The 13,018-nt window shown below is 37.4% G+C and overlaps 1 protein-coding gene across 1 annotated transcript in view; it reads left to right on the top strand.

Annotated features, from left to right (window-relative positions):
- The window catches only part of LOC150101579 (mechanosensitive cation channel TMEM63B-like), a 226,952-nt gene that overhangs the window by 206,310 nt on the left and 7,624 nt on the right, over positions 1–13,018 (top strand). Inside the window, exon 6 of the mRNA XM_090400846.1 lies at positions 3,344–3,430. Within this exon, the coding sequence (XP_090256972.1) occupies positions 3,344–3,430 (87 nt within the window). The remainder of the gene's footprint in view (positions 1–3,343; positions 3,431–13,018) is intronic.

Genomic DNA, 13,018 nt, shown 5'->3' with positions numbered 1-13,018 from the left:
TTTACAGTTAGCTGAATTAATGTGCAGAAGAAAAAAAAAAGAAATATTTATTGCTGTTTTATTGACTTTAAGCAAGCGTTTGACTCAATAAGCAGAAATAAGTTGCTTGGAATTTTAGAACAAAAAAAAAAAAAGAGGGAAAAATACTCAAAATCTTCCTCCAGTACTTTAAAAATACTATGAAAACAATAAAATTTGGGGAAGTTGAAACTTCTGAAATTCCAGTTGACAGAGGTGTTATGCAGCGATTTCCACTTTTGCCATATGTGTTTAACCTGTGCCTGAAAGAACTGGTAACAGAGTATATTCCATGGGAATGATTGTGAATGAACAAAATTTGCATCATATAAAATGTGCAGCTGATATAGTATTATAATAATGAAAATATAAAGTACATGATTTAAAATCTGCATAAAAAAACAGTAATAATTAGAACACACCTCCGAATGGAAAGATATATCAAGAAGAGTACGACAAGGATGTACCCTCTCACCTCTGCTTTTCAATATATATATAAATGAAATATTAACAATCTGGAAACAGCATAACCCATTTGGTATACAAATGACCCCGCAAATGAAGATAGATACACTACTATTTGCAGATGATCAAATAGTATTAGCTACATCAGAAGATGACTTATAAAGATCATTAAAATCATTAAATGATATCTCAAAGCAATATAATATGACAATATCCAAAGAAAAAACAAAAATAATGGCATTCAAAGGAGAAAACCCAATAAGAAGTAAAATAGTGATAGATAATAAAATACTAGAACAAGTAAACACTTTCAGATACTTGGGATGTGATCTATCATACGAAGAAGAAAAAGACATAGACACTAAAATATCAAACTTTGTCAAAGTAAATGGCATAATAAATAGTATATTTAAGCCATCCCTGGTACAAAAACACACTAGAATCAGAGTATATAATGTCTTGTCAAAACCAACTCTACTATACGGAAGCGAAACATGGACCATGAAAAGGAAAGATGAAAAACGAATTCAAACAGCAGAAATGAAGTTCCTCAGAAAAACAGCTGGATATACCAAGTGGGACCACAAAACAAATGAAGAAGTCTTACAATCCCTAAAAATCAAACCAATTAATTACTACATAAGACAGTATAAACAAAAATGGCTAGAACATTTAAATCGAATGGACAACAGCAGACTACCGAAAATATTATACAGATATAAAATAAGTGGAAAAAGAAGAATCGGAAGACCAAGAAAGAGATGGCATGAGACCGGAACAGGCCACATGGCCTATATTCCATGATAGGAAGAAGAAGAAGAAGAAGAATTATGCAATGCTGATAAGTTTTAGTAAAACTAAAACACTGGCAAAAGGCAGAAATGGAGAACTTAACTTAAAAGTGTAAGGAAATAAACTAGATCAGGTTAAAAAATTCAATTACTTAGACCCATTGATCACAGATAGGCTAAATTATGAAGAGTTGATTAAACACAGAATAAATCCAGGATGCTCTACTATGACCAAACTTATACATACACTTGGAAAAAAGTGAGTGGACACCATAGTGTGGGAAACAAACAGCCACGGTGCCTGCCTTAATAAGATGTAGGACCTCCTTATGCTGCAGTGACTGCAGAAATTCCATGTGTCATGCCTCCCACAAGCGTACAATAGTTATCAATGAGAATTTTGGACCACTCTTCCTGTATGCATGTAATTAGGTCCTGGAATGTTGTGGGGCAGATGTCCCTTGACCTCACCTGATGCTCCACTTCATCCCACATGTTTAGCAAGGTTGAGATTAGGGCTCTGTGTAGGCCAGTCAAGTGTGGTGACATTCATGTCCACAAACCATGAAGTTACAGCAGCAGCCTTATGACACAGTGCATTGTTTTGCTGAAAGAGACAATAGTCAGTCCCATAGAATTGCCACAAAGTAGGAAGCATTGCATTGTCAAGAATATCAATACCTCCCAGAGTTCAGTGTTCGTGGCACCACAAACAGAGTTCCAAGGTCCAACAAGAAAAAACAAGACCATACTGTCACACTGCCACCTCATATTTCATAGTTGGGGTTATGCAGCCTAGTAAGAGACATTTATCTGGCATCCACACACCCATCCATCCATCCATCTGCTCTTTAGAAGGTGTAGTGTGATTCATTACTCCATAGTACAGCTTTCCAAGCTTCCATGTCCCACTGTACATGCTCTTTCCACCACTGAAAATGATGCTGCATGTTGGTTCAGGTAATGTGGGACAGGCATATCGCAGTCCTACAATGGAATCCCATGTTGAGAGCATCAGTTCTGAATGTTTTTGCACTCTGAAATAGAATAATTAAATAATTGTTTGAGTTTTATATAGTAAATGTCTTATTTGTAATTATTAATTATATGAAGAGCCAAAGGCTTCAATTCAGCAACATGAACTTATTTAAGTTAAGGGATATTACATCCCATATTGTTTCATAGCCGAATAAGAAACTGAAAGAGTTTCATGCCGAATATAGAAACTATATAAAGTTCGGCGAATCCAAGCGTAAACAAATACCTGGATAGTGCAACTGATCCATATGGTAGTGCAACATTGAGGCAACTCGTAGTAAGGGTGGAGCAAGCTCCGATCATTATTCTTGGTATTTACCCATAATGTGAAACCCAACTCCTAGGAGCTGTATTACTGTTCTACATTATGAGTGAAGGTCACTACCCAGACCGGTTTCAACCTTTATTGAGGTCTCATCAGTGAGTAGGTAGACCTAGTAATATCAAGTTTGTAGCGAACAGAACTTACATACCTGACTATGAGAATTGCCAAGAAGGTGTGTCCTAATAAATTATTAATTATATGAAGAGCCAAAAGCTTCAATTCGGCGACATGAACTTATTTAAGTTAAGGGATATTACATCCCATTTTGTTTCATAGTCGAATAAGAAACTCAAAGAGCTTCATGCCGAATATAGAAACTATATAAAGTTTGGCGAGTCCAAGCATAAACAAATACCTGGATAGTGCAACTGACCCATTTGGTAGTGCAACATTGAGGCAACTCATAAAAAAAAAATGTCTTATTTGTGTTATGGTAAAAAATATTAAAAATGGATTTGTTCTTTATTTAATGTATATACACATATTAAATATTAAATAATTAGAATTTTGTACTGAAAAATGAATTTAAGCAAATGTTTGATAACTCATCTGTATTGATGACTTTATTGCTATCAGGGAAAAACCTGAGTCTCATCTATTGCATAAGTCAAGAGATATATATATGTAATACTGCCACTGATATTTTTTAAATAAAACATTTAAAAGTTCAACATTTATATGCATAAATAGTGTTTTATTAATTTAGATCTTCAAAGGGTCGAACTGTGATGAAAAAGATTTATATTTATTTGATGTTTGTGGTTATTATCTTGCCATCACTTGGATTAACAAGGTAAGTTGCTGTTTTGCATAAATTAGTCCTAATGTTATAACAGTTATTTTGAACATGAAAAAGCCTAAAAGACTTCATTTTGATGATTTATTTATTATTATTATTATTATAATTATTACATGACACCTCCAGGGAGTCCAAGAACTCATTGCGGGAGGACACACTACTCTACTTCACTAAATGCATCTTTCCTCTCTACTACTACTTAATTCCTCACTACAACACTACCACCATCAACACCATCTATCACCCATTATCACCAAGAACAGTATTTTTTGTATGTAAATTGGATGTGTCCTGAAGGCTAATTTGTCTGTATGCGGGATGAAAACCTGAGTTTCTGGGAGAAAAAACCCTGCTACCACCGTATGAGATCAGCTAACTCACCTTCAACTGAAAAAAGTCCTTATAAGGATTCCCCTCATCACAATGAGAATCGAACCCAGGTCTTTTCCAATATCGAAGGGCACATTGCTCCACTATTCTTCCAATTGCGCTACGACAGCATATATATATAAGGATAAAATCTGAATTCCTGTTAAAAAAGTCTAACATATATTTATAATAATAATAATAATAATAATAATTATTATTATTATTATTATTATTATTATACAGAATCACCATGAAATCAGAAGATTTATTGTAGGATATCCATTATTCATACACTAGACATTATTCACACAATAATGTCATAACTCTCCTTAAACTCACTGAGTGATGAAGCACTCACAAAACTACCTCTGGAAACCCCGTGCACCCATTCACCAACCTCCAAGCAAATAACCTGCTCCAATACCTTTGCCAACCACACTCTTACACAGTTACCATGGGTAACCCCTTGTTCTTTCTGTTACATAGTAAAAAAAAAAAGTCTTCAGTGTCAATCATATAAAACTCCTTCAATAACTTATATTCTTCTATTATGTCTTCTCTTTTTCACCTATCAGCTAGCTAACAGCTTTCAATATATTCTCATAGGGAGCATTCTATAGCTCTCCCACAATCCTTGTCATTCACCTCTGGATCCTCTCCACCACTTCTTTATCCCGAAATCTGGGTGACCACATCTGCATGCAGTAGTGGTCTAGATGTGCCATATTAAGGCCTAATAACTTTATCCCTGCTTGCTGGTGTGTTCTTCAACAACCACATAATGTGACGTGCTGTTTTGGCTTCTTTTACAATATGCCCTCTAAATGTCAACTGCCTGTTCACAATCACACCCAAGTCCCTGTCCTCATCAGTTTCCTGCAGCTCATTTCCATCAATATAGTTCACAGCTTTTCATCTCTTCCCAGACTACATCACTTTACACGTGGCCATATTAAACTGGCATCCATTTCTCTGTCCCATACTAGCCAATTTCAGTCATCTGCAGAATCTCTACATCACCTTCATTTACTATTGCTCTTCATAGTTTTGCATCATCAGCAAACAACGGAGTATTTCTTGTCAAATCATTTCTTATATCACTGATGTGCAAATTAAACAACAGAGAAACAAGTACAGAATTGTGTCAGGCAAAAACCCACCACTGAGAGAGCCTCTCTACCCCCCCGCCCCCAGGAGGCAAGCAAACCTATAGACAAATATTAATAAATGCTAACAGTGGCAGCCAAATCCATAAGAGATAAAAGGTTCAAGTAATTTAGAAAGATTTTTCACTTGGTTATGCTATAAATTAAAGATGCCAAAAAATTATATTCTTGGTTTAATCCTTTATTCAAGTGTAAGCAAACAGTGTTTGAGTTTCAAGTATCTTCATGACTGGGCGACTTGTATATGGAGGCAATTAACTTAACATCAATTGCTTTGGTATCCCATAATGCATCGCATTATGGGAAGGGCCACTAACCAGACTGGTTTCGACCTTTATTGAGGTTTTATCATTCAGAGTCAGGTCCAGAAGAGATACCAAAGTTGCAGAAATGATATCTTATCCATATACAAGTAGTCAAAAGGTATTGCACCTTATTATTAAAATACTCTGGATTGACCTAAAATACTATAGGGACTGAAGAGTATTTTAATAATAAGGTGCAATACCTTTTGACTACTTGTATATGGATAATATATCATTTCTGCAACTTTGGTATCGCTTCTGGACTTGGTTCCGAATGATGAAACCTCAATAAAGGTCGAAACCAGTCTGGTTAGTGGCTCTTCCCATAATGCATCGCATTATGGGATACCAAAGCAATTGATGTTAAGTTAATTGCCTCCATATACAAGTCACCCAGTCGTGAAGATACTTGAAACTCAAACATTGTTTGCTTACACTTGAATAAAGGATTAAACCAAGAATATAATTTTTTGGCATCTTTAATTTATAACATAACCAAGTGAAAAATCTTTCTAAATTACTTGAACCTTTTATCTCTTATGGATTTGGCTGCCACTGTTAGCATTTCTAATATTTGTCTATAGGTTTGCTTGCCTCCTGGGGGTGGGGGGGGGGGTAGAGAGGCTCTACTCAGTGGTGGGTTTTTGCCTGTCACTGAATAGAGCCACTGCTGAGTTTTTTTGTCCTGGAGTGATTCACGTCAGGAGTGATCTGTTTGGTAGTGATCCCTTAGGGTCACTCAATGAGATTAAGGTTGATCTTGTTGATCACTCAGAGTTTTTTAGAGTTATTCCCACACTTTAACATATCTAAATAAAGGTTGACGCCATGCCTGAGTAGTGGTCCTTTTTACATGTTCATAAGGATATGTGCCTTGCATTATGGGTTACTAAGGCAACTGATGTGAAGTCATTAGCCTTTTTATACAAGTAGTCCAGTTGTGAAGTTACTTCACATGCAAACTTTGTTTGCTTACACTTGTATAAAGGATGAAACTAAGAAGATAAAATCTTGTCATCTTTAATTTATCTTCATCCTACTTTAGAAAAGTAAGTAGGTCAGTGTTTAGGACATTGCTTATTGAAAATCTCGAAGCTTGAATCATTGAGTGTTATAAGGCGTCTTGAATGAGGAAAATGAATGCCGTATACTGTCATCAACAAAACTATTAGGATTTGAAGTAAGTGAGATAAAGTCATTGATGTATAAGAGGGAGAGTGTGTGTGTAAGGTACAAAGCCCTGGCATGCCAGCATTGATAAAGAAATCTGATGAGAAGGAAATGATCAACCAAGACACCATGACAGTGAATGATCAGAGAGGTGACTAGAAGTCAATCACAAAGAACAGAATAGGGATGATAAGATTGAATCTTGGTAACAAGTCCTCAATGCCAGACTTCATCATATGCCTTGGAAATATGAAGAGGGTCCACATCGGTGTCTCAAAATTTTTAAATGACCTGTGGATACTTTGTTTTATAATTTTTTTTTTGGTTAGTTTTGTTGGAGATTTGTTATGATTGCAGTAATGGTACTATTTTTTGTGTTATCTTTCATGATAAAGTAGTGCCATAGAGGAGGACCTGTGGATATAAGTCCCACACAGGGAGTACTCAGACCATTGTTCAAGCCTAGCCTGATGTCCTATGCACTTATACTTGGACTCCTGACATTGCCTAGCAAGGTATGAAGCAGCAAGATTTTTCACCAGCTGGTTGGAAAGCTTCCTGATATGTTACCATCAGATTTGGTTTCATGTGCTATCTATCTGCTGGCATGCAGATCTACTTTACTATTGTGTTCTCAAATGAAGAAGGTCCTGGCTCCCTCATTAATTACATGTGTGTGTGGAGTATACCCAAGTGAATGATTGGAGTTAGCTGGAAAAGAGATCAATGCAGCTTGGGGGATTTTCAAAAAATATTTAGTGGATGCAATGTCTAAATTTATACCACGGGTGAGAAGGTTAAATAAGTTAGGTGTGAGATGGATGAATAAAGAGATTAAGCATGCAATACAGAGAAAAAGGGCATTGTGGAGGCAGCATAAGAGAAGTGGAAGTAACCAATTTCATGAGTTCTACAAAGACCAGGCAAGGAGAGTGACTTGGTTGGTGAGAGTAGCTAAAGAGAGGTATGAACAGCAGTTAGCTAATGAAGCTAAAAAGAATCCTAGGGAGTTCTTTCGATATGTAGCCAGCAAAAGAAAGAATGATTATGGAAGGATGACATTGATTGGAGGAAATGGTATAAAGACAGCTGTTGCAGAATGTGTGGTGGAGATACTTAATGAGCAGTTCATAAAGATCTTTCAATCTTGTGAATGTGACTTCATGGAGAGATTAAGAGCAGTTGATGATGGGGAGGAGAGACTGACTGTAAGTGAGCAAGAGGTGTTTGGGGAGTTGAGTAAACTAGATGTAAATAAGGCTGTGGGACTTGATAATATATCACCACGTATTCTGAAGGAATGTGCCAGAGAGTTGACACCTGCCTTGACATATTTTTTTAATACGAGTCTTGCACTTGGTCAAGTCCCTAAAGAGTGGAAGGAGGGCAAGATTGTGCCACTTCATAAAGGAGGTGATCGAACTCAAGCATCAAACTATAGGCCTATCTGTGTGTCGGGTGTTGTGGTTAAGTTGTTGGAGAAGCTTGTGAGAGCTAGAATCCAGAGTTGGGTTGACAACAATGGTATAATCTTTGATGGACAGCATGGATTTGCTAAAGGGAGGTCGTGTTTTAGTAATCTACTTACTTATTACAATAAAGTGACTGCTTCCTTGGACAGAGGAGAAGGATACACAGTAATATACTTGGATTTCGCAAAAGCTTTTGATAGAGTGCCTCATGATAAGTTGACAGTCAAACTAGAGCAGATGGGGTTGGATATTAGATTAGTGCATTGGATTGGAGACTGGCTATCTGATGGGTATCAACAAGTTGTGTATGGGGGTGCAATATCCAGGAAAAGGAAAGTCACTAGTGGAGTGCCTCAGGGATCTGTTTTAGGGCCATTACTATTTAACTTGTATATTAATGATATTGGCGAAGATTTGGATGGAGATATTCAGTTGTTTGCAGATGATGCAAAGTTGGGAAGAACCATAAAGAGTAGTGAAGATGTTGTGGCCTTGCAAGAAGACTTGAATAAATTGAGTGATTGGGCAAGCAAATGGGGGTGTGAGTTCAATGTTGCAAAATGTAAGGTTTTAAAATTTGGAAAACAAAGATGGGATGCAGAATTTATGCTTGGTAAGAATATATTGTTGGAAGTAGAGGAAATAAGAGATCTGGGAGTGATAGTGGATAAAGATCTAAAATTTAGGGGTCACATCGCCAAAATTGTGAAGACAACACAAAGACTTCTGGGAATGATGAGGAGGACACTGACGTGTAGAAGTAGGGAGATTCTTGTTCCATTGTATAAGGCTTTGATTAGGCCACACATGGACTATTGTGCCCAGATTTGGTCACCTGGTTTTCAGAAGGATGAGGAGATGTTGGAAAGGGTCCAAAGGCGACTGACTAAGGTAGTTTCTGACCTCTGGAATGTCGAGTATGAGGAAAGATTGAAAAGATGTAATTTGCAGAGACTAGTGGAGAGAAGGAAGAGGGGAGATATGATAGAGACCTACAAGTTGGTAAGGGGTTGCTATAGGATCAATGGTGGAGAAGTTCTACAGCGAATAGTGGGAGATCAGGGGAGAACCAGAGGTCATCCCTGGAAACTGTATAAAGAGGGTGTGAGTAGGGGAGTGAGAGGCAGGTTTTTTTCGTGCATGAAAATTTTTTTCGAGTTGTGAATGATTGGAATGCCTTGCCTGAGAGTGTGGTGTCTGCAAGGAGTTTGAATGTGTTTAAGACCCGGTATGATGAGATGTGTGTGAGATAAAAGGACCTCCTAGATGAGTCTTTGACTCCATGAGGTCTTGTTTAATAATAATAATAATAATAATAATAATATACCCAACAAAGCCATCACCTCACAATGCTACTTTACACCTCAAAATAAGCAGGGTGATTGTGTTTCACTAGGCAAATGTCATCAACTGCATAGTGGTTTAGATGATATTTCTTCAAGGTAAGCATATCATCCTTACCTGGAGGAAATAACATTTAGGTAGCATCTACTAAAATAAAGAGCCAAAAGGCTTCATTTTGGTGATGCAGAATTATATAAATCAAGTGGATATTAAATCCAGCATTATTTCAAAGCCGAATACAGAAGCTATAAAAGTTTCTTACAAAATTTGACTAGCTTATGGGAATACACTTGCTGGCATGAATGGGCAGATAAGTAGAACTACCCCCATTCATGCAATCTATTCAAGTTCTCTTGCAAGACCATAACATCTGCTTGACACTGCATTGCTCTGCTCAATTTTGCATCATTTGCAAACAGCTGCATATCACTAGTTAAACCCATCTCAATATCATTAACATACAAACTTAACAACAATAGTCCCAAAACTAACCCATGCGGTACACCACTAGTGACCTACTTCTTTTGAGATACAACACTCCCATATACAACTTTTCTGATACCTATCTGAAAGTCAGTCACAGATCCAACTCAGAAGTCTGTTATCCAGTCCCATCTGTGTCAATTTATTTAATAGTTTGTCAGTGGAAGCCTATCAAAAGCTTTAGCAAAATCCAAGTACCCACTGTATATGCATCTCCCCTCCAAAGTATTTGTACCTTGTTTTAGTACGTAAGTTAGTAAAATATGATCTCCTGTTAACAAACCCATGCTGATAATTACAAAGAATAGTGCTGTTTTCAATCCTATTCTGTATCCTATAATAAATTTAGTTTAATCCCTTATCTAAGTGTAAGCAAACAAAGTCAGTCCTGAAGTATCTTCAGGACTGAGGCAACTCGTGGTAAAGGTGGACCGTGCTCTCATCACTCCTTGTCTTAGTATCTCCCATAATGCAAAGCACATCTCATAATGCAAAGCACCAAGTGGAAAAAACTTCAACATCTTTCACTAAATCCAAAGTAATTGAATAATAAGGTGAGACACCTTTTGGCAACTTGTATAGGTAAATATGACTTCTCCATTGCTTCTGCCTTAGTACCAGCACCTCTGGGTCTGGCTCCCACTGATGGGACTTCAATAAAGGTCGAAACCAGTCTGAGTAGTGGCCCTTCCCTTAATGCATAGTATTATACATGTCTGCAAGATGTGCTTTGCATTATGGGAGATACTAAGACAAGGAGTGATGAGAGCTTGGTCCACCTGTAACATGAGTTGCCTCAGTCCTGAAGATACTTCAGGTGTAAACTTTGTTTGCTTACACTTGCATAAAGGATCAAACTAAATTTATTATAGTCTAACCAACCAGAGGAAAAAACTTCCAATTCTGTATCCTAGTTCTCACCAATCTCTCTGTCACTCCAGATATACAGATCGCCCTATAATTTGAAGCCACAGCCTTATCACCTTCATGCAGTGCAACAATTTTACCTTCTTTCCACTCCCTTGGAACCTGTGCTGTTGTAAGACTCTTATTAAACAAGCATGCCAATGCTACTGCCAATTTCCTGGAATATTTCCTTAAGAAGCATTGTGATATGCCATCAAACCCTGTCACCTTATTGGCATCAAGGTTATTTATTTCCTGAAATACCTCCTGCTCACTCACAATTAAAGTTGTCTTCTCCTATGTCCTGCAGACCTAATTTCCTTATGACTCCACCGTGATCAGGATGAAACACCGTTATAAATTGATCACTGAATTTCTCAATGGTAGAATGGTAACTGCAGCAGTTACCATTCTACCGTTTTCATCCATTAACATCATCTTACCATGATCTTTCTTCTTTCTACTTGCGACATATCTAAAAAAACTCCCTAGGATTTTTCTTTGCCTGAGTTGCCATTTCTTGCTCATACTGCGCTTTTGATTTCCTTACAAATTTAGTCACTCTCCTGGCTTGTTCTTCATACTCTTCACGAAACTGATTATTACCATTATTCATCTTGTATTGCTCCAAAGTATCTTCTTCCAGATTTTATACTTAAGCCCCCCTCATTCATCCATTTTACACCTACCTTGCAGCCTTTTGGCCTTCAGAATAAATTAACACATTGATGCCGCTATGTATTTCTTTGTCAGTTCCCATGCAGCATTTATTTCCTTATCACTCTACTCCTCATTCCATTCTATAGTCTCCTTAGTTCGTCATAATCACTAGCCTTATAATTCCACATATATCCTTTCCTCACAGAAGTCCATATGTTTCTAGCCACAACTCAAGTGATCATTTCATTATCACTCTTACCAACTGGAGGAAAGTGTGAAACCCCACTCACAATTACATTCTCTGACAATATGATAAGATCTAAAAACTCTTGATCCTCGCATGCCCTCCTTTACATGCTGCCTGAGATAGATATGTCTCAAGAAATTCATTTTCCTTATTCCCAAATGCTATTCTTCGTTCTAATCTATACCATAATTAAATGGTTCATAATAATTACCCTTCCTTTATCCACTAATCCAAGTTTTTTATAATTACTTCATCACTACCCTCCACATTCTCTGGCCTATAGCAACATCCAACTAAATGTCTTCCTGTCAACTTCCACATTACACCATACTGCCTCATAGCCAGTGCAACTATTTTCTTCTTCCATGCCTACCTTATGTGGACAATTCCTCTACTATCATCAACAGCACTCCCACTCCCCTTCTTGCCTTTTCTATTCTTGCAAAACATACTGTATCCTTCTATTTCTATTCCCGTTAGGATATCTTCTTTATTCAACCATGTTTCACTTATTCCAATGATTTCGTGACAAACAAACTCAGTTTCTGAAACCATTTCATCCTCCTTAGTTCTGATACTTCTGGCATTTGCAAACAAACACAGCAGTTCGTTTTTAGGTATGTAACCAGTCCTATCTAAGCAACTGGTTGGTTGTAATTTTCCCTCCACACCTGCTCTTGTCCAAATGCCTTTATCACCACTTACCACATATATCGACTCAATCTCAACTTTCCCACCCACATCACAATATGCTCCATCTCTATACACATATTCGCTGCTAATTTCAACATCCCCTCTCCCTATGTCATGCCTTCCTGTCCTCCTCCTGCCCCCCCATTTCCCTTTTCCTCTTGCATTCCCGTTCTCTCACACACTAACATTGTTTCCACTCTCAAGCATTCCTTTATCTTCATTCCATTTAGCAACACTTTCTCCAGTACACTCACTCCAAAGCCATTTTAATGCAACCCATCATGTGTGTATAATTCCATTCTTCTCTGAAACACATGCTATACATCCACAAACTGTACTCCTTTCTCTTCTCGTACCTCTGCTAGTATACCATTCATGATTCCAGCTCTCTGTGTCAACTCTTCATTGTGATACCTTGGCAAACACTGACAGCCTTTCCTACTACACTGTTTTCTTTCATGTTTTCCAATAACCTCCTGATATTCACCCTTACATACTCCTTATGTCCACTTAAATCATTTGTCCCCATGACCACCACTAGTTCTCTTGCTCGTTTCCTCCTCATGTTCAATGTCTGAATTATCCTGTTCATTCTCCCTCCTTGATAGCAGACTTTATGGATTCTCTCATTATCTAATTCTCTAACTATGGAATCTCCATACACTGCTATCCTGGAGTCATTTGTCACCTCTTTTATCCTTTTTTCTTTCATTCTATTCTTTTACACACTTTCATTAGATTCCTGTATACGTCTCATATCACTCCAC

The sequence above is a fragment of the Typopeltis vanoorti genome, chromosome 11 (assembly GCF_054136105.1).
Source record: "Typopeltis vanoorti isolate ZY-2024b chromosome 11, IOZ_Tvanoo_1.0, whole genome shotgun sequence".
NCBI classification, from domain to species: domain Eukaryota; kingdom Metazoa; phylum Arthropoda; class Arachnida; order Uropygi; family Thelyphonidae; genus Typopeltis; species Typopeltis vanoorti.
The sequence above is the reverse complement of the archived record's forward strand: the minus strand, read 5'-3'. Positions and strand labels throughout refer to the sequence as shown.